This window comes from Cynocephalus volans, chromosome X (genome assembly GCF_027409185.1).
Source record: "Cynocephalus volans isolate mCynVol1 chromosome X, mCynVol1.pri, whole genome shotgun sequence".
NCBI classification, from domain to species: Eukaryota; Metazoa; Chordata; class Mammalia; order Dermoptera; family Cynocephalidae; genus Cynocephalus; species Cynocephalus volans.
Window position 1 is genome coordinate 60423118 of NC_084478.1, and position 18520 is coordinate 60441637.

The 18520-nt window shown below is 41.2% G+C and overlaps 1 protein-coding gene across 1 annotated transcript in view; it reads left to right on the forward strand.

Annotated features, from left to right (window-relative positions):
• Window positions 1–6762: 6762 nt before the first annotated feature.
• The window catches only part of LOC134367191 (amine oxidase [flavin-containing] A), a 66489-nt gene continuing 54731 nt past the window's right edge, over window positions 6763–18520 (forward strand). The window contains exons 1-2 of the mRNA XM_063083842.1: window positions 6763–6839; window positions 7019–8088. Of these exons, the coding sequence (XP_062939912.1) occupies window positions 7164–8088 (925 nt within the window). The 5' untranslated portion in view covers window positions 6763–6839; window positions 7019–7163. The remainder of the gene's footprint in view (window positions 6840–7018; window positions 8089–18520) is intronic.

Genomic DNA, 18520 nt, shown 5'->3' on the forward strand with positions numbered 1-18520 from the left:
TGGACATCCAAGGTGGCTATGTCATGAGCATGGCAGTTGATGGTGGCTTTCAACTTGGGCTGTAGTCTGGAATACCTAACACATGACCTCTCCAGCATGGCGATCTCAGATAGTTGAACTTCTTCATGGCAGCCAGCTTCTACCAGAGCAAGCATCCCAAGAGAATTAGGTGGAAACTTCATGACCTTTTAATACTGTGGTAGTCCAATCCGGCTGCTATGACAAAATACCTTAGACTGGGTAAGTTATAAACAACAAAAATTTATTGCTTACAGTTCTGGAGGCTGGGAAGTCCAAGATCATGGTGCCAGCAGTTTCAGTGTCTGGTGAGGGCTTGTTCCTCATAGACCGTCACGTCTACGTGTCCTCACAAGGCAGAAGGGATGGAAGAGACAAATGGGCTCCCTCAAGCCTCTTTTATAAGGGCACTAATCCCATTCGTGAGAGTAGAGTCCTCATGACCGAATCACCTTCCAAAGGCCCCACCACCTAATACCATTACCTTGGAGATTAGGTTTCAACATATAAATTTTGGGGGGACACAAACACTCAGACCATAGCAATGAACTAGCCTCAGAAGTCGCATAGCATCATTTCCCCCAAACTCTATTGTTTGAAGCAGTGCCAAGATCACCCATATTCAATGGCAAGTGCCCCTACGGCCTTCCCATCACAAAGCAGCCAAGGCTTTTAAAAAGGACAGTTTTTTTTCTCGCCACTCTTTCTTCCCATCCCCTGACTTTCTTATCTTGCTTGCTAAGTAGGAAAACAAGGCCAAGAAGCTAATTAGTACTTTGCAAAGCTAACAGTTCTTTCTTTGAGACTATAGAGTTTTGAGAAATGATCAAGGCCAAATGACTGAAGCTGACCTTGGGCACCAGCCAAGTACACTGGTGCAAATCAAAATCTTGCAGGGTCCTGAGAGAACAGCGAAGATGAGAACAGAAACCAGATGAGGCCTTGGCAAGACCCCACGTAACTCACATCTCCTTCTTTCCCGCTTTTCACTTCCCACATTCCATTCCCTTAACCCTTCCTTTAAAAACCCCTCAGTAAACGTAAAACTTTGAGATGGGACAGCCTACCATCTCCTTCAGCTGAATACATCTGCTTTTCTAACTCCAACCATTTGACTTTTGAGGGGTTTTTTTTTCTTTCCTTCTCAAGGGGGCAGGCAGCCTGACCTGAGTCCTGTAACACACACAAATAAAGGTACGCCATATATGGTCTTTCATATCTTGATTTTATCATTTGACAATATATCCTGAGAATCACTACATATCAGTTCATGGAGAACATCTCTTCATTCTTTTTTTGTTGTTAATGGCTGTATAGTGTTTCATTATGTAGACATATCGGAGTTTATGCAACCAGTTCCTTGTGAATGGGCATGTAAATTGTTTTGAATATTTTGGTATTAAAAATAATTCCACAATAAATAACCTTGTGCATATGTTTTTCCTGTTTGTAAAAGTGTACCTTTAGGGTATACAATCCTAGAAGTAGGATTGCTGGGTCAAAGGGTGAATGCATAAGTGATTTTGTTAGACATTACCAAACTCCTCACCACAGGGGTTGTACCATTTTGCTCTTGAGCCAGCAATGTATAAGAGTGCCATATGTGTCTGTAGACAGAGAATAGCATTTTCAAAAACAGTTGATGTTGTCTCCAGAAACTAGGTCTCTGTGAAACAAAATCAGGAAGTCATAAGGAGAAAATACACTGAGATATACCTGGCATAGCGAAAAGTGAGCTGGCTGAAATAATTTAAAAAAAAAAAAGCCAGAAACCTAAAATGAAATGACACAGTTAAGATCTGCATTAGGAGCAGTAAAAATAGAATTAGAACAGTGGAAAATTAAATCAGAAATATGAAGGATAAATTTGATTAGCTCTCTCAGAATTCAGAGAAAAGAACAAAAAGATGACAACAATGATAAAAGACACAGAAAGGTGCTTCAGTAAGATTATTATAGGGTTTTTTTTTAGGAAGAAACCAAACACTTAAAATAGAGGCTATCATCCAAGTTAGAGTAGAAGAAAACTGTCCTAGCATAGGGATTAATAAAAACCCCAAATTAAAAATCCACACATTGAAAGGATTTATGATACTAAACACACACAAACACACAGACTCATCCTCACAAAATTGTTTTATTTCAAAGATAAATAAAACAATTTCCTATAAGTATTCTGGAAATGAAGACCTCTTTTAGAAGCTATTAAATGAGGCTGCCAAATATAAATTCCCCAAAGTAATGTTTAGAAAATATCATCATTCCAATTAAATTAACCAAGAGAGTTTTTCATTAATGAAATGATTCTGAAATACATATATATTTTAAACATGTGAGAATATATTAATGGAAGGAATATGTAAAATATTGTAAATAATTTGTAAAAAAGACTATCGGGAAAGGATTAATTCTTCCATCTGGTCAGATCTACTGTAGAGCAACAACAAGCAAATCAATGTGTCATTGATGGCAGTGTGGCAAGAATAAGCAGGTCAGTATAACAGAAGAGACAGTTCAAAAACAAATCTCAGTATTTATGGTCTCTAACGTAAATTAATCAGTGGAGAATAGCAGGATTTTTCAACAGACAGTTCTGTTCTGATTGGTTAACTTGGGGGAGGAAGGATCCATTTAGATCCTCACCCTACAGCAGATAACAAATACATACCAGTAGATTAGGATTAAATAATTATATTTAAAAATATCAAACCATCAAAAAACTATAAGAAAACATAGATTTTGTTCTTCAGATCTCTGGAGGACAAGGATCCTCTAAGTTTAAAAGCAATGGAAAAAATCACTAAAGAATATACAAGCACATAAATTAAAAATTTCTGCATATCTAAAATGTCAAACAATACTAAAATATAAATCGAAATAAACTATATTCAGTGAAATAGACAAGAGGTTAATGTCTTATTATATAAAGCACTTACAGAAATCAACTACAGAAATGGCTAATAAATATATGACAAAAGTGTTTCATCAGCAAAGAAATACTGATTTAAATAGCAATGCCATGCTGATTTTTCACCTTTCAAGTTAAGCAAGGTTAAAAAATTAACTTGCTTAATGTTGGAGTGGGTACAGTAAGAACACAGCCATTCTTAGACATTGCTGATGAAGTATAAGTTTGTATATCTTTTGGGCAAGTAATTTGGCAGTTTCAATCAAAGAGCTTAAAAATGCTCCTACCCTCTTACCCCATAATCCCATTTTTAGGATTCTATTTCAAGGAAATTCTAAGAAATATATACAATATTTCATGCACAAAAATGTTCATCCCCATTTTATGTATTATATTAAAAATTGGAAAGTACTAAATGCATAATGTTAGAGGATAATGGTTAAGTAAATTACAGCACATGACACGAATAAATAATGTAGTTTTAAAAAATTAAAATGTGGGGCCGAGCCCGTGGCGCACTTGGTAGAGTGCTGCGCTGGGAGCGCAGCGACGCTCCCGCCGCGGGTTCGGATCCTATATAGAACTGACCGGTGCACTCACTGGCTGAGTGCCGGTCATGAAAAAACGACAAAAAAAAAAAAAAAAAAAAAAAATTAAAATGTGAATATGTATCAAGTAATTTTTACATGCCAGTGTAAGGTAAATGCTGGACACAGACTTATATCCCCCCTCCCCGTGCATACCAGAGTTCCTCCTCCCCACTGGGAAACTACCCCTGGCCTAGGTAGTTTACACAAGAAAAGGCATGTCTCCCTTAAGACAAATGGAAGACAGTAGGAAGCAGGAGCCCTTAGTAAATCAATTGGCATGTAAATGGAATTAGAACAGTAATGTTAACTACTCTGGTGCCAGGAGGGGTTAACTTATCTACTCAGCCAGATCTCCTGTGAGCTCTGAGTTGGGTGAGGGTCTACACACAAGCACATGAATGATTTACACCCTCCTTGATCTGTTCACTATATAACTGCTGTATGTACCCTGTGGTGGTGCAGATTTCTAGTTGGCCGGCCACCACCAGTACCTCCCGTAAGTCTAATAAACCAATATCTCCATCTATTGCAATACTGGGTGAGTTTCTTTGAATAGGCAAACCCTAAGCGAGTGCCCTTTCAGATTTGGGGCTCCCACAATACAGCCAGGTACTAAACTAAGTATTTTATATTTATTTGCCACGTAAGCTCACTTCAGCCATGCTGGATCTCTTCCCTTTGCCACCCACCTTACTCCCCACCGCCCCCCACTTCTTTGTTCTTTCGCCTGATGGCTGACCTGTATGGACTACATCAACAGTCTCAGTTGCCCTCTAGCTTCTGGGTGCCTTAGGTCAATGGAGAGAACCAGCAGGAGACTGCAGGGAGGGAGGCCTGGGAGGTTGGGCATTTATTCTCCAGGCTCCCTCTCTGCGGGTTTCCGGTGGGCTGGTTGCCTTCCTGAATTAAAGCCACAGCCCTTTCCAAACAGCTCTATTGCCAGGTTCTGAGGACTGCTCTGTCCCCTTACCCCTTCAAAGTGATGCCTTCTTGCTCTTACAGCCTAGGGGTACTGCATGATTCCTTGTGGCTTCTCTCCATCTTGCCCACACAATTGAAACTAGTTCTTTGACGATACTCTCTTCAAATTATTTAATGTGAGTGTGCTGTTTCCGGGTGGAACGCCTACCGATTAAACAACTTAGGAGATTCTAAGGTTGAGGAGATAGGCACAGAGAGGTGAAATACTTTACCCAAGGTCACACAAGGGAGGAAATAATACTTGTAAGATATTTCACAATTATTCCTTTATTTAAAAATAACTTTTATTGTTTTTATTACAAGATATATAAAATACACAACGAAAATAAAATGAGGAAAGAAAATATTCATATTTCTTCCCATTTATTCCATTCATTGATTATTTAATAAGACTTTCACATTTTCATCTCCAATCAAACTCCTGCTTTGAGCTTCAGGCTTTATGTCCAGTTGTCTATTCTATAACTTTCACCTGGATGTCTCAAAGGCACTTGAAACTCAACTTGTCCAAAAATACTCTCATGATCTTCCAAATCCTAGCCACAACCAAGTCCTGTCACCTTTACAAGTAAATGTCTCTACTATATCCACATTTCTCCAGGTCCACTGCCATCACCCACCTTAGTCTAAGACAGTGTCACCTCTTTCTTTGAAGAATTCCTAACTTTGGCCTTCCAATATCTATTTACTCTTGCCCCTTCAGCCCATTATTCACATAGCAGGCAGATAGACCTTTTCAAAATGCAATCTAGGCATATTGTCCCTAGCTTAAAATCTTGCAGTGTCTTCCATTGCTCTTAGGATAAAGACCAAGGATCTGTTCCTGGCCCAGCCAGCCTCAGCTGCTTTGTCTCCTGTGCTTCTCCCCTTGCCCTAGTTCCACTGGCTGGCTTTCAGTTGACCCAATGAAACATGCTTCCTTCTACCACAGGGCCTTTGCCCACATTGTTCCCTCTTTCTGGAACATATTTACACTCTCCCTCCCAAAGTTAACCTCCGGAGTGGTCAAGACACCCTAACACTTTCTTATCACTATGGATCTTTCCAACGTAATATTTATCAGAATTGTATTTACACATCAAGCATGTAGTTGTCTATATCCTCTACTGGCATCTCCACAAGACTGTGTGTTTGATGGTGAGGGTGTGTTGCTGGCACCCCCAGTACCTTGCCCTGTGCCTAGCACATAGTGTGAAATCAAGTATTTGAATGAAAAGAAAGCAGTGGGAATAAAAAGAAAGGCGGGCAGAATCATATCAGAAAGAGCTGAATTCTTTTATCTATTATTTCTTCTCTCTATGCTTCAAAGTCTATCAAGATATAAATGATTCTAATCTAGTTATAAGTGCCAAGTACTTTTCTAGGAAGTAAAAACTATTAAAACAGGATAAAGAAAAGACTAAATCTATATTTCCTTACAGTTTATCCAGCAAGATGTTTGATACATAATGGAGGGACGGGAAGAGAAATGTTTATAGGTGGGAACGTTTATCTAGTTAATTTCCTAGTGTTCTTATCACACACCCTGAATTCATATCATAATATCTATTTTTGAGGGTTTCAGTGACTACAAATTCAGCTTTAGGATAAGGAAAAGTGGAAATTTAAGAAATGGATAAAACTAGCAAGATAAAAGGCTGGCTGCACAGTAAAATATACACACTAAATATCACTCTTCAGTAGAGTGGGGAAACACATGTTTGGGTTTTTGCTTGTTTGTTTCTGGGCCTTAGCCATCCCTTGACCTTTGCTTTTAAACTCAGTCCCACTTAATCCGTGATAGTTATTTTTCTTGCCTACTTGCTTCGACTTTGGTTAAGCACCTCAGTCGAAAAACCCCACAGAAAGCCAATAATTGCCAAATGCCCCCCAAGTAACAGTTCCCACTCCATCCCGCCCCTCCACAGGGCAGCGCGCGGCTGCGCAGATCTCGCCGGGCCCTATGTGACGTCACAAAGGGGCTAGACCAAGTGAGGCGCTTTCTTCAAATACCTTCTTCCCTTAGCCCACCCCGGCCAAACCCCTTTCAGTTAAAGAGTAAGAGTTAAAACACTAGGTTGAGACCCCCCCCACACACACGCACTCCCCCACTCTCGCTTGGCCTCCGCGCTCCCGCCAGCAGTGGTATCGCCCGGCCACGCCCAGCAGAGTCCTCCCGGAGCCGCAGGCAGGCGGGAAAGGCGGAGCTAGGCCGCACCAGTGCCTCATCTCCCCGCCTCCGAATGGGCCGGGCTCCCGGAGAGGGCCTCAGTGAGTGCGGAGCGAGACAGCTGGCGCGAGAGGCTAGCGCCCGTGGGGGAGGGACAGAACGCCACCCCCAGCGCCCAGAGTGCTTTAGAACCGTGAGCCCATTTAGCCCGGTCGTCTCCCTCGGCAGCGGCGGTGGGGGGAGGGGTGCACGGCGGGGAGCGGGGGGGTGCGGGGGGGCGCCCGAAGCCCGGGGCACCGCTGCCCACGTCCCAAACACGTACGAGTGGAGCGTCCGCTCTGAGTGGCGGACCCTCTCCCATCCGTTTTCCAGTTCCCAATCGAGCACGTCCACAGAGGACGCAGCCAACTCCCAGAGCTCTAGCGAGCCCTCCCACCACAGCAGCAGTCCTGGCCAGAGGACTGACCCCGACTCCAAGACTGGCCTCGGGGACTTCAGCCCAAGCGATCGGATCCCTATGTCTGCCACCCGCCCGAACGCCTCCGATGGGGCCGCCCCAGCCTCCAACCCGGACACCAGCTCCTCCCCGGTATTGGTAACAGGATCTGTCCCGCCCTTGGGCCCCTCCCGAGTGTCGGTACCAAGGTCCGCCCAGTCCTCAGTGCCCAGCTTCCCCCAGGGTTTGGTAAGAGGACCTCTCCCGCCCTCGGGCCCCCCTCGAGGGTCGGTGCAGGGGTCCTCCCCAATCTTAGTGCCCGGCTACCCCTGGATATCTGTACCAGAATCTCCTATACCCACTAACCTTTCCCAAGTGTCGATACAAGGACCTCCTACACCCAATAACAACCCCCGAGTGTCAGTACAAGAGTTCATCACGCCGTCAGTGCCTGGGTACCCCTGGGTATCGGTTCTAGTACCTCCTCCACCTAATACTCTTTCCCAAGTGTCGATACAAAGACCTCCTGCACCCAATAACTCCCCCCGAGTGTCAACACATGAGTCCGCTACGCCCTCAGTGTCCGGCTACCCCTGGCTATTGGTACCAGGACCTCCTACACCCAGTACTTCCCAACTGTCGGTACATGGACCTCCTCAACCCAGTAACTCCCCCCGAGTGTCACTACAAGGGTCCGCCATGCCCTCAGTGCCCGGCTCCCTCTGGGTATCTCTGGAAGGATCGGCTCCGCCCCCGGGCGCTCCCCGGGTGTCAGTACAAGGGACCGCCCCACCCTCAGTGTCCAGCTCCCCCCGAGTACCAATAGAAGTAGCTCCACCTCCGGGCTCCCTCAGAGAGTCGGTAAAAAGGTCCTTCCCGCCCGTCGGCGTCCCCACTCCTACACTCACGCCCTGGGAGAGTGACTTCCAAAGCATGGCGAGTCGGGAGAAGACGAGTAACTCGGGCCACATGTTCGACGTAGTCGTGATTGGAGGTGGCATTTCAGGTCAGTGTGCACTGTAGCGGTAGCCTGAGGGGCCCCGACCAGAGGTGGCCCTGAGGGGTGGGGGACTTGCAGTAGCTGTGGCGTTTGGGGGTCTGTCGTGCATGCGAGAGTGTAACAGTGGCCGGCTCGGCTCCTGCGAGGTGGAAGTGGGGGTTGGGCCACTTTTGCTGGTTGGTGTGAACTGGGGGAGGCAGACACAGTAATTTTCCTACTACTATTATTAAATACCAATATTTAATTAGCTGTTCCTGTGCAGTTTAACACTTTGCGTGGATTTTCTCAGTCTTTAACAGTCCTGTGAAATGGGTGCTAAATTCAACCTCCGTTTTACAAAACCCAGAACTTGGGGTCTGGGGAGTTTCAATAACTCTCCTAAGATCAAATCGCCTAGCTGGGAAGTGGCTGAGTGATTTTTCTCCCATTTAAGACCCGCACACTTAATTCCTGAGGTGGGTGCTTTGCCTTCCTGATTGCACAGCCTTTGCGCTAAACAGAATATCAGCACAGGAACTTCTGTAGTATTGAGTAGTAGTGGTACTATTCCAGTCTTCCTCTTCTCTAGCCACTTTTCCTTAGAAAATCTGGTAGGTGAAGAGGAAAGGGGCAGAATTCTTTAGGAAAAGATATTTTATAAAGAAAAAAAAGAAAAAGGAGGGCTGAGCTCTTAGTTTGAACATACTCCTGCTTTTTTAGAACTTGAAGCAAGGTATAGGGCATTTATGGCCCAAAGGGAGTCTTTTATGAAGCAGGGGCTGAATGCCCTGTGTCCCTCCTCCTTTCTCTAAGAGCTCCCACTGCCTGAATCTTGTCCTCTGATGAGCCACTTGTGGACCTGGGTTCCCCTGGTCCTGGCTTGGGTTTGTGGCTGACAGAGTGAGTGGTACATGAGGCTTTTCAGAATCTTCCTGAAAGCCTCATCATGATTGATATGTTAAATTGTCGCTTATATTGTCATAATTGGTAAAATGTTTGAAATTTAGGAGTTATGTTTCAGCCTTAGCTAGAATCTCATATTGAGCTGTCCGCTCCCCCACCTCAGGTGTTGTTAATTTCTGAAATATACTTGCAGGTAGATGTAGAAAGAGAAAGAAGGTGGGAGGGAGTAAGTACAGTGGCCCCACAGTAGCCATTTTTATGTACAATCCTTTAGAGGAGACTCTGAACATGCTTACAAACTAATTTTGGGTGGAGTTAGCTTTTGACTTGGCCTGTTCAGGATAAACAGTTTTTATCACCAGAGCAGAGATTGGCATGAACTGTTGCTTTGACAATTCCAGCCAGTGCCAGCAAAAGCACACATGTATGTTGGAGCGTCAGAAGAAAGCCGATCCTGATGGAGAGTAAGAGAAAGGAGTATTTCCCTTGTTTCTCTTCATATATTTAGTTATGTATTCATTCAGCAAACACTTGTGGAGTGCCTGCACTGCAGTGGACTGGTGTTTCCAAAAACCTGGTCCTCCAAGGCAAGCCTCCTAGTAGCAATTTGATTGTTGATCACTGGAAAATAAACATGATGATAATGGGCTGTATAATTGATTAGGATTTCCATCTCCTCTCCCATCTGCATACCATCTATATATTCCACAATTCAGGGTTCTTTCTGGGATTTTATTCTTGTCTTTTTCTTGTTCTGTCTCCAGTATTCCTTAAAGAGCGTTTTGTCTTTTATTTTCCTCTGCTTGATTACCCGCTCTTTCTCCCTTTCCACACTTTACTCTGAATACTTGGTCGTTAGCAGAGGTGGATTTAACATGTATCAGATGAACCTTATGCTTTATGGCCTTACAACTCCAGATCCCTTCTGGTTTTCATCCTAAATAAATAGTTTCATACTGAATCTTGTATTCCCAATTTTGCTTCCTTATTTCTTAAGGAGAGCACCCAAATTATACAAGCTTCAGGCCCCACAAAACCTGGGTCTATCCATAGTCACTATTAATTATCAATTTGTTCATTTCCATTTGGGAGAAGTACAGGGCAATTTCTTGCACAGTAGTTCACACCCCCTGTTCCAGAAGCCAGTTTCCAGTCCATCAGGGACAGTGGAAAAAGCACTTGGCTTCCTCTAATGTCATCTCCATCAGTCAGATTGGAGTGATTTTAATACCCAAACTGACCAGAAACACTGCTTTCTGTTTGTGGTGGCTTCCTAGATGGTTCACTCTGGCTCATGTTAGCTTCTAGACATAGACTGGGTGTTTCATGAGCATGTGAGAGGCATTGCCTCCCAAGCATTCCTGTGAACTCAGAAACACATCATCGTTGTGTCTGCTCAGCAGTATCCTATAAGTTACTTAATAGTCCCTGTGCCAGTTTTAAATGCTTTTGAATATTCCTTACAACTTTCGTCAGGAGTTGCACACTTTCATATGTTATCCACACATTTATAAAAATGGCCAATACTTAGCACCTGCAGCATTATTCCTATTATATAGCTTCCAGAAGAATATGTAGTCTAAATGACATTACTCAAAATCGATCCATATTGACAGAATTATCTTTTATTTTTATAACTATCTTGGCACAAAGAATAGCAGCATCTTGGTATATCTCCTTTTTGTGATTAAAAAACAGAATAGAGCATGTCTTACAGCCATGAAACCCTTTTTTCTGTCCACCCACCAATTAAATCATTTTATATACTCTATTAGTAGTTGAGAGAGGAAACAACCGCTCTTTTGCAAGTATAGTGGTGTCTTTAACATGCTCCAGTCCTTATCCATCATCTATCATCGATTCCTTTTTTAAACTCCTTTCATGTTTTCTGTAACACTACTGGATCTTGAATTTTTATCCAACACTGATTGCTCCTTTTCCATTCCTTTTATTGTGCTCATACTCTTGTGAACTTCTAGTTTTGAAATGACCTCCAAGTTCTGCTGTTTGTCACCTGTGGGCTCTTACCTACTCTCTTCCTCTCATTCTCATTCTAGGACTTCAGCTTTCCCTTATTTGTGGAAAGCTCTAACATCTCTAATTTGGATCCTTTTCCTTCTACAAATTTCTATCCCATAGCTTATCTGCTCCTGGGTATTTCACATTTGAATACTTCAGATTCAACATGTCCAAAAACTACTGTGCCCTCCAATCCAGATTCTCTTCTTCAGTTCCTTGATTCTGGTTTTGTCACCACCATCTTTTCCATCTTTTTTGTGTGTGTATGTGCGTGTGTTTGTGTGGCTAGCCAGTATGGGAACCTGAACCTTTGACCTTGGTGTTATCAGCACCACACTCTAACCAACTAAATTAACCAGCCAGTCCCTTTTGCATCATTTTTGACACCCTCTTCTTTCATCCACTACACCCTTTTAGCAGATCCTTCTAATTCCTCTTTTGGGCTGTACCTCTTCTCCATTCCCAGTGACTGCCCCCTCCACTGCTCCTGTCCCCAGGACAGACTCTTGACTCCTAAGAAGCCTACTTGGTTATGACCACATTCCCAGTGGCCACCCTTTATAATAATGTCTCTCCCTTCATGTCCATCCTGCATGCAGTGTTCTCTCAGACATGACTTTTCTTAAACATTTCTTTTATTATCTCGCTTCTCTGCTCAGGACCTTCAATGGTCTCCTATTACCAGCCTCTCAAGCTCTCACCTCCACCTCCCCAATTATCTGGCCCCACTTTTTTGGACAAGTAGCATTTCCCACTATTCCCCAACATGGACATGAGCTTTAGTCACACTGCCTCTTGTCCTCAGTGCTGTGCTATGTTTATTTTGTCCCTTCATGCCTTCCCTGTTTTGGTCTTTCTTAGCATGGAAATGCTTCTCTCTAACCATTTACATCCTGTCCATCCTTCAATACTGGGTTGAAGATCTTTTCTTTGCTCAGTCTGGCTCTCGTTCATTTTTCTCTTCTCTTGTAGAGCTTGTAATCTGTACTTAACAATTCACGCTTACTTTCCATCTCTTATTTCTTGATCTGATTTGAAGTACAGCAGTTCAGTCGCTGACTTTAGATGCTGGTTCTTACTCATGAGTTGCCACAGATATAACAAATGACAGAAAAACAGTGGCAGAAGATTTTAAAATCTGCCCTTAACTGACAATTTCTGAAATGGCTCTCTTTAGGGAGAGAAAAAAGGCAAAGAAGAAAAAAAGCCCACCTCCAGGGGACAATGTATATTTCCAGTGCTTGGAATTTCAGAGTCTTTGGGTTGAAGGGGTTTTAAAAGGCAATCTAGTCCAATCGCCTAAGACTTTAATCCTCTTTACAGCATCTCCTTAGTGATTATCTGGCTGTAGCTTTGAACACATTTAGGGAAAGGGAGTACTCTATCCCTCGAAGCAACTTACTGCAAGTAGAGATAGCTTTGGCTCCTGGACTTGTTCAAGCATTTTGGGAGCCTTTACCATATGCTAGGCAGTGGATAGATCACGGGGAAAGAGGTATACAAACATGAGTACGTAGCATCCCTCCCCATAAGGTGGCTTATCCTCTTGGAAGAAGAGATCAAGTGGGCAAATAATTGACATGAATACAGTGAGATAGATATTAATGTTATGAATATGAACAAAGTGCTGGGACCTTCAGAGATAAGTAGTATTTTAACAGATAAGAGGATGGAAAAAAGACATGCCAAACAGGAGAGACGAGAGGAGCACAGATATAGAGTCATGAGGATGTAAGCCAGACATAAGCAGTGCTTAATTTAAGCCCATGGACAGAGTTCCAGGGCAGGAAAATAGTTGCCTCTAGGGATGTGATCCTGAGCTATTGAGATGATACCAGTGTGCCAGGTCTGCCCATGATTTTTGTGCCTGTGTGAACTGTGAATGGTTAGCAAGTGTACGGCAAAAACACCTTAGTCATAACGCTGGCTGGTCATGGCTGAATAGTTTTTCCATGTTTTTTTGCAAGTAAATTCAGATTCAACACGCCATGTAGAAAGAGCTCTTAGTGTCTGAGTAATAGAACTCCAACTCTATTTTTGCCAAGAATTGAGAGCCACCCAGAACTTGGTCCTGCTTAAAACTAGCAGAGATTGAATCTTTCTCATCATCAGAGAGAAAAGCCATTTTGCAAGAAGAATGTCTAATGTTCTTATTTCCGATGATTGAGTCCACAACATACTACAATTTCCCTTTTTGCTGAAATATATCACCCTTAAGAATCATTTCTGTTAGGACCATTTTAGGCATTTTAACCCAGAACTTGGCAAAACATACAATGTGGTTTTGCAGTGATTACGAAAAGCCTCCTTTTAAAAAATGCTGCTTATTTTTGGTGCCTTAGCAGGCTGAGAATTAACTGTGTGCCTTTTAGGACACTTCTTTGCTTCTATTTTGTTGTTTTTTTTTTTTTTTTTCCTCAAAAATAAGCTAGGATACTTTTACTTTATACATTTTTTTAATGCTAAACACAATACAAGAATTACATTTATTTAGGTTTTGATTTTTTTTTTTGAAATCTACATGATTGAATGAGTTTTGGGGTTTATCTCGTATTTAATGAGCAATTTTAGCATTTTGTCAATACTAATTGATTTGAATTTATACATAATCCTCAGCTAATGTAGAAAATGTATTTAACAATAGATGTTAGTATAATAATATAGATCACAGAGACCAGTAATGGAGAGAAAGAAATGTGGAAGCCCATTATTGGAGAATATTGGGTCATATATGATCTTTGTGCAGTTGTGGGATAGAAATATTTTAACATATGAAAAATCTTGCAGTGTTTGGATTCAGGTGTACCCAGAAAGACTGAGGTCATATTGTAGTTTTACATCACATATAGAGGCTTGTAGGAGTGTCCAGCCCGGTGATTTAGAAAGTGTAAACACCCATAAGTACTTGTCTAAAGAATACACTTGCATGTATGAGATGAATCGATTGCATAATGACAGGGTTTTTTTTTCCATTTTAAGTTTTTAAGTTTTTCCATTTTAAGTAATTAGAACTTCACAAAATGAATCAAAACATTTTCTAAATGTTGTGAACATTTGAGACAAAGTGATGGTTGGGACTGTTTTACCCCCTTTACTATGACAAATATTTTATATTTTTACCGGCAGTTTGTATTTTCCTTCGAGTGATCTATTCCCTGTTATGTTGTCATTTAGCATTTGTGTATTAGGGCAGTTTAAAGTCTTTGAACAGTGGTTTCGTCACCTAAGAGGTTGGATTAAGTTATATATGATATATCTTCAGTATCATTTTTAGTACTTAGCTTCATGAAGGTCTGTCTCTTTAGTTTTCTTTTTTGGACCCCTCCTCAACATGAGTTTTTCTTCCATGCTTTATTCTGGAAATGGTGTGCATTCTCTCTCTTATGGGCATCCTTCACTAACTTAAGTCTGGGCCTGGGTCTCTCCACAGGTGTTCATTCACACCTTATGCCTGGCTTGTCTGAGTCTTTGTTTAAAAGCCCTTTAAGTAAACAAAACCCCACTTAAAAACTGTATTTAATTGATTGATTAAATAAGAGTGTTAATAAAAACATAAAAACCAGATAATAAGCTTTGAGAGTGGAGTTCATTACATATTAACCATGCCTCAGAATGGTCACAGAATGGCAGCCTGTAACAGCCCAAAGGGACCAAACCAGAGGCTCAGAGGTGTCAAGTGAATTACCAAATGCGACAAAATTTTTTGCCACATAGCTTGACATCGGACCCCTAAAATATTGACTTCCAGGACAGTGCTGTTTCTATGAGGGTACTTCAAAAAGATCATGAGAAGTTTCGTATTATCTTTGCTATATAAGCTCAGGCCATAGATCTGCAGTAAACCTCATTATTGCTTTACTTTGAGGCTTGATGCTCTAAAACCTATTGACTGTTGCTTGACTGATTTAGACATTAGAATATATTAAACAGAATGTTATTGCTTTGTTAATATTTAAATTTAAAAATATGGGGTACCATATTAGGTAAATGACTTTTATATGACAAGTTTACTTTCTTATTGAAAAGTCCATTCCTAGTACATTTTAGGACAATGTGTAGAGATTGTTTGAATAGTTTAGATCAGTGGTTCTTAGCCTTTTGGATCAAATGTTCCTTTGAAAATCTGATTAAAACTATTGGACCTTTTCACCAAAAAATGCATATTTTTACACACAGACATCCCCCCCTGCCCTCTGCACCAGGCCAACATTCAGTGTTCTGGAAATCTCTTTGGTGTCACTGTTCCTGTAGTGTAATTATTTTGGGCTGATACTGAGACTTCACAGAAGTGGTGCAAAATAAGGATTCAAAGGATTCATCACATCATCAAACAGTTACCAGTAATGAAATTAGAAATAGGCCATGATGAAAACAGTTAAAACATTTAGGCAGAAAACTAAGGTACCTACATTTCCTATATTAAGCCCACAATAAATAGAGAAGTAAACCTGATGTGTTTTGAAAAGAAATAAGTTGGGGAGAAAACCTTGGTGAAGGAAATAGAAGCTTATGGTGGTTGATGTAATTTCTTTTCATGGTTTTCCAAGACAGGTATTTAAAAATTTTACATATTGAAATGAAGCCATTGACATTAAATATGCATTTCTGATTTAATATGCATTTGAAATAGCTTATAAAGAGCATTGGCCATTGAAGGCATTTGACAAAATTTGGACCCAAATGAGAGGGAAGTTTTGGTCTGAGGGTGTTCGCTAGGTATCAGCCCATTTGTTATCCAGTGACGTGTTAGTCAGAGGATCCTTTTATGTCTCAGGGGTTACAGTTATGAGCCTGAAGTGCTTTTGGTACTTTAGGTTGGTTCAGAGGTCCAGTGGCCTCACAGAGAAGGGAGCAGTTCATTCTACTTGGAGAAAATGACAAGGAAAGGATTTCACTGAGGACAGAATACTTGACAGAATTGTGGATTTTGGATAAATTCTGAAATGTAATAAAGATGACCTTTAAGGTGTCCATTTCCAGATTAAATGAGTTAGCTAGGAGCTGTGGCTTAAATTAAAGACCTTTTTCTTGCATGCCTGTATGTATTTGTTCGTTCATTCATTCATTCAGTAAATATTTGTCAATGGAGTGTTTACTATGTACCTTGAATAAAATTTGTGGATTTTGCTCTCTGCTTTCCTTTCCAAGAACGTTGCCTTGAAAGCTTCAGTATGAGTTGATGTTTGACTATACATTTTGTTGTCTTTGGAGTGTTCGCTTCAAGAGTCCAAAAGGGCAGTCGTGTAAGAATTCTGTTGCCAGAGACCACTTAACTGAATAATAGAGAATTAACTTAAAAAGTGTATTATGCAATGTACTCTGTACACATTTGTAGGTGGTGAGGAATGTCAAAGTTGAAGAAAAATGACACTTTTAAGAGGAAGAACTAGGAGAGACAGCAGAGCATATGCCATAGCTACACCAAAGCCTTGCTCCAACACTCTCAGCTCGTGCCCTAGGCATGGTTCACCTAGGACCCTGTCTATGAGAGTTTAATATATAGTGTGTGTGTGTTTGTATACACATTTTTTAAAAAAAAATACAGTTAGAGGGTGGAGAAATGTTGAGTTATATAGTTCTCTTTGTTGCAGGACTTCTCAGGATCTTGAATATGCCAGTGTGTACTGCATATTTCCCAGAAGGAGAGATAGTATAAGGTGTCCCAACTTCTGTGAACATCTTGCTTGAGGACTAGTGTTAAAAACATTTTGGGAACTACTACTTTAAACCGTAGCCCATCCTAGTGCGCATAATCCTAGGACAGCAGTGTGGATTATTTCTTTCAGTGAAAGAATGGGGCAAATAATGAATTAAGGAGTAATTGCATTCCCTAACTTGAGTGAGATCCATTTATCTAAAATGAAGATGAATGCTGAACAGTAATCAAATAAATTAGGACTGTCTAGACAACCAGTCTGTCGAATTCAGGGCAAATTGAAGTTAACTGTTAGCTTTCATCTATTTGTCATTTGAGACAGCCTATCTTTTTAGCTTCTCAAAGGGATTAAAAGATTTATCTTTTTCAAAAGCAGAGAATTATTTCTCTGAAAGGAAGCACAACATATAGATGGATATAGGTATAGAATAGATAGATAGGAATAGTTGTATGTATCAGGGACAAGTTGGTGTGCACATTGATATTCTCTGTTCTCTTCTGCCAAAAAGCACAATACTGGTTCAATCAGAAAATGTACTGATCTCAGAAAATATACTAGCAATGTTTAGGATCTGCTGCCTGACATAGGCATAAAGGTTAAAATGACCTGGCACCGCATCCTTTTCAATCCTTTTAGTTGCTCGAAATAAATATAATCTAAATAGCATTAGAGACTTCCCTGTTGCCCTCATCCACATGAGCATGATTTTGTTTTCCTAGTATGTGGTTCCTCTATTCATTGCAACAAGCATTTGGGCACCTGCAACATGGTGGGCTCTATTCTAGGGAAGCAAAGATATATAACACAGTTGTTTTCAAGAAGTTCATAACATACATTTATCTCAAAATTAAATACATCTAAAACAGGACACTTGGAATTTCTCCATAACTCATTCTTCCCCTGGCCATTTCCAACTTAGTAATGGCACCATCATTTGCCCAGTTGCTAAGGTCAAAAATCTTGGAGCCATTCTTGACTCCTTTCTTTTTGTCATACACCACATCCATTTCAGTGCCAAGTCCTATTGACTGTATCCTCAAAATATGTTCTGAATCTGACCACTTCCTACCACTGCAACCACGGCCACCCTCATCCAAGCATTGTGGTTTTTTGCTCTTGTTCAAACCACTGTGATCTCTTTCCCAGAGATCTGCCTCTTAACTGGTCTCCCACTCATTCCCTTTTGGCTGTGCTAGCCTCATTGTTTTTTTTAACACATCAGCTTTATGTCCATTTTGCTGGGATACTTGCATGGCTGATTTCCTTTCTTCAGTAGGATCTCTGCTTTGTTGTAATGTCTGAGATGCTTTCACTGATGACCCTATCTAAAAGGATACTCTATATTTCCTTAATGTTTTCTAACACTTCATATTTATTTCTTTATCTGTCTGCCTCCCCCGTTAGAATGTAAGCTTCATGAGGACTTAGTTATATTTACCTCTGTATCACAGTACCTAAGATGGTGCCTGGGACCTAGTAGGAGCACAGTATTACTTGTTGGGTGAATGGATGAAGGAGTGAATTTAGCTGGGGATTATGATACTTGTGAAGGTGTTAAAAAAAGTACTTGCTAAAAGATTCATTTGCTATTCATGCCCTAGATGCTTCTCATGAAGACAGCCCACATTTCATATATCTGTAGGGTATATTTGAAACCTTTTAAGGGGAAAAATAATTTTGGATGGAAAACATTCTTAATGTTTCTGTCTAGTAGTTTTCTCTTTGCAAATACAATGGTGTTCTATATGAAACACATGCATGCAGTAGATTCAAACAAGTAAATATTGAAAGATGACTCTTCCTTCCACTCTAGACCCCTAGTAGTACACCCCAAAAGATAACTGCTATGATAGTCTTTTGTGTACCCTTTCAGATATTTC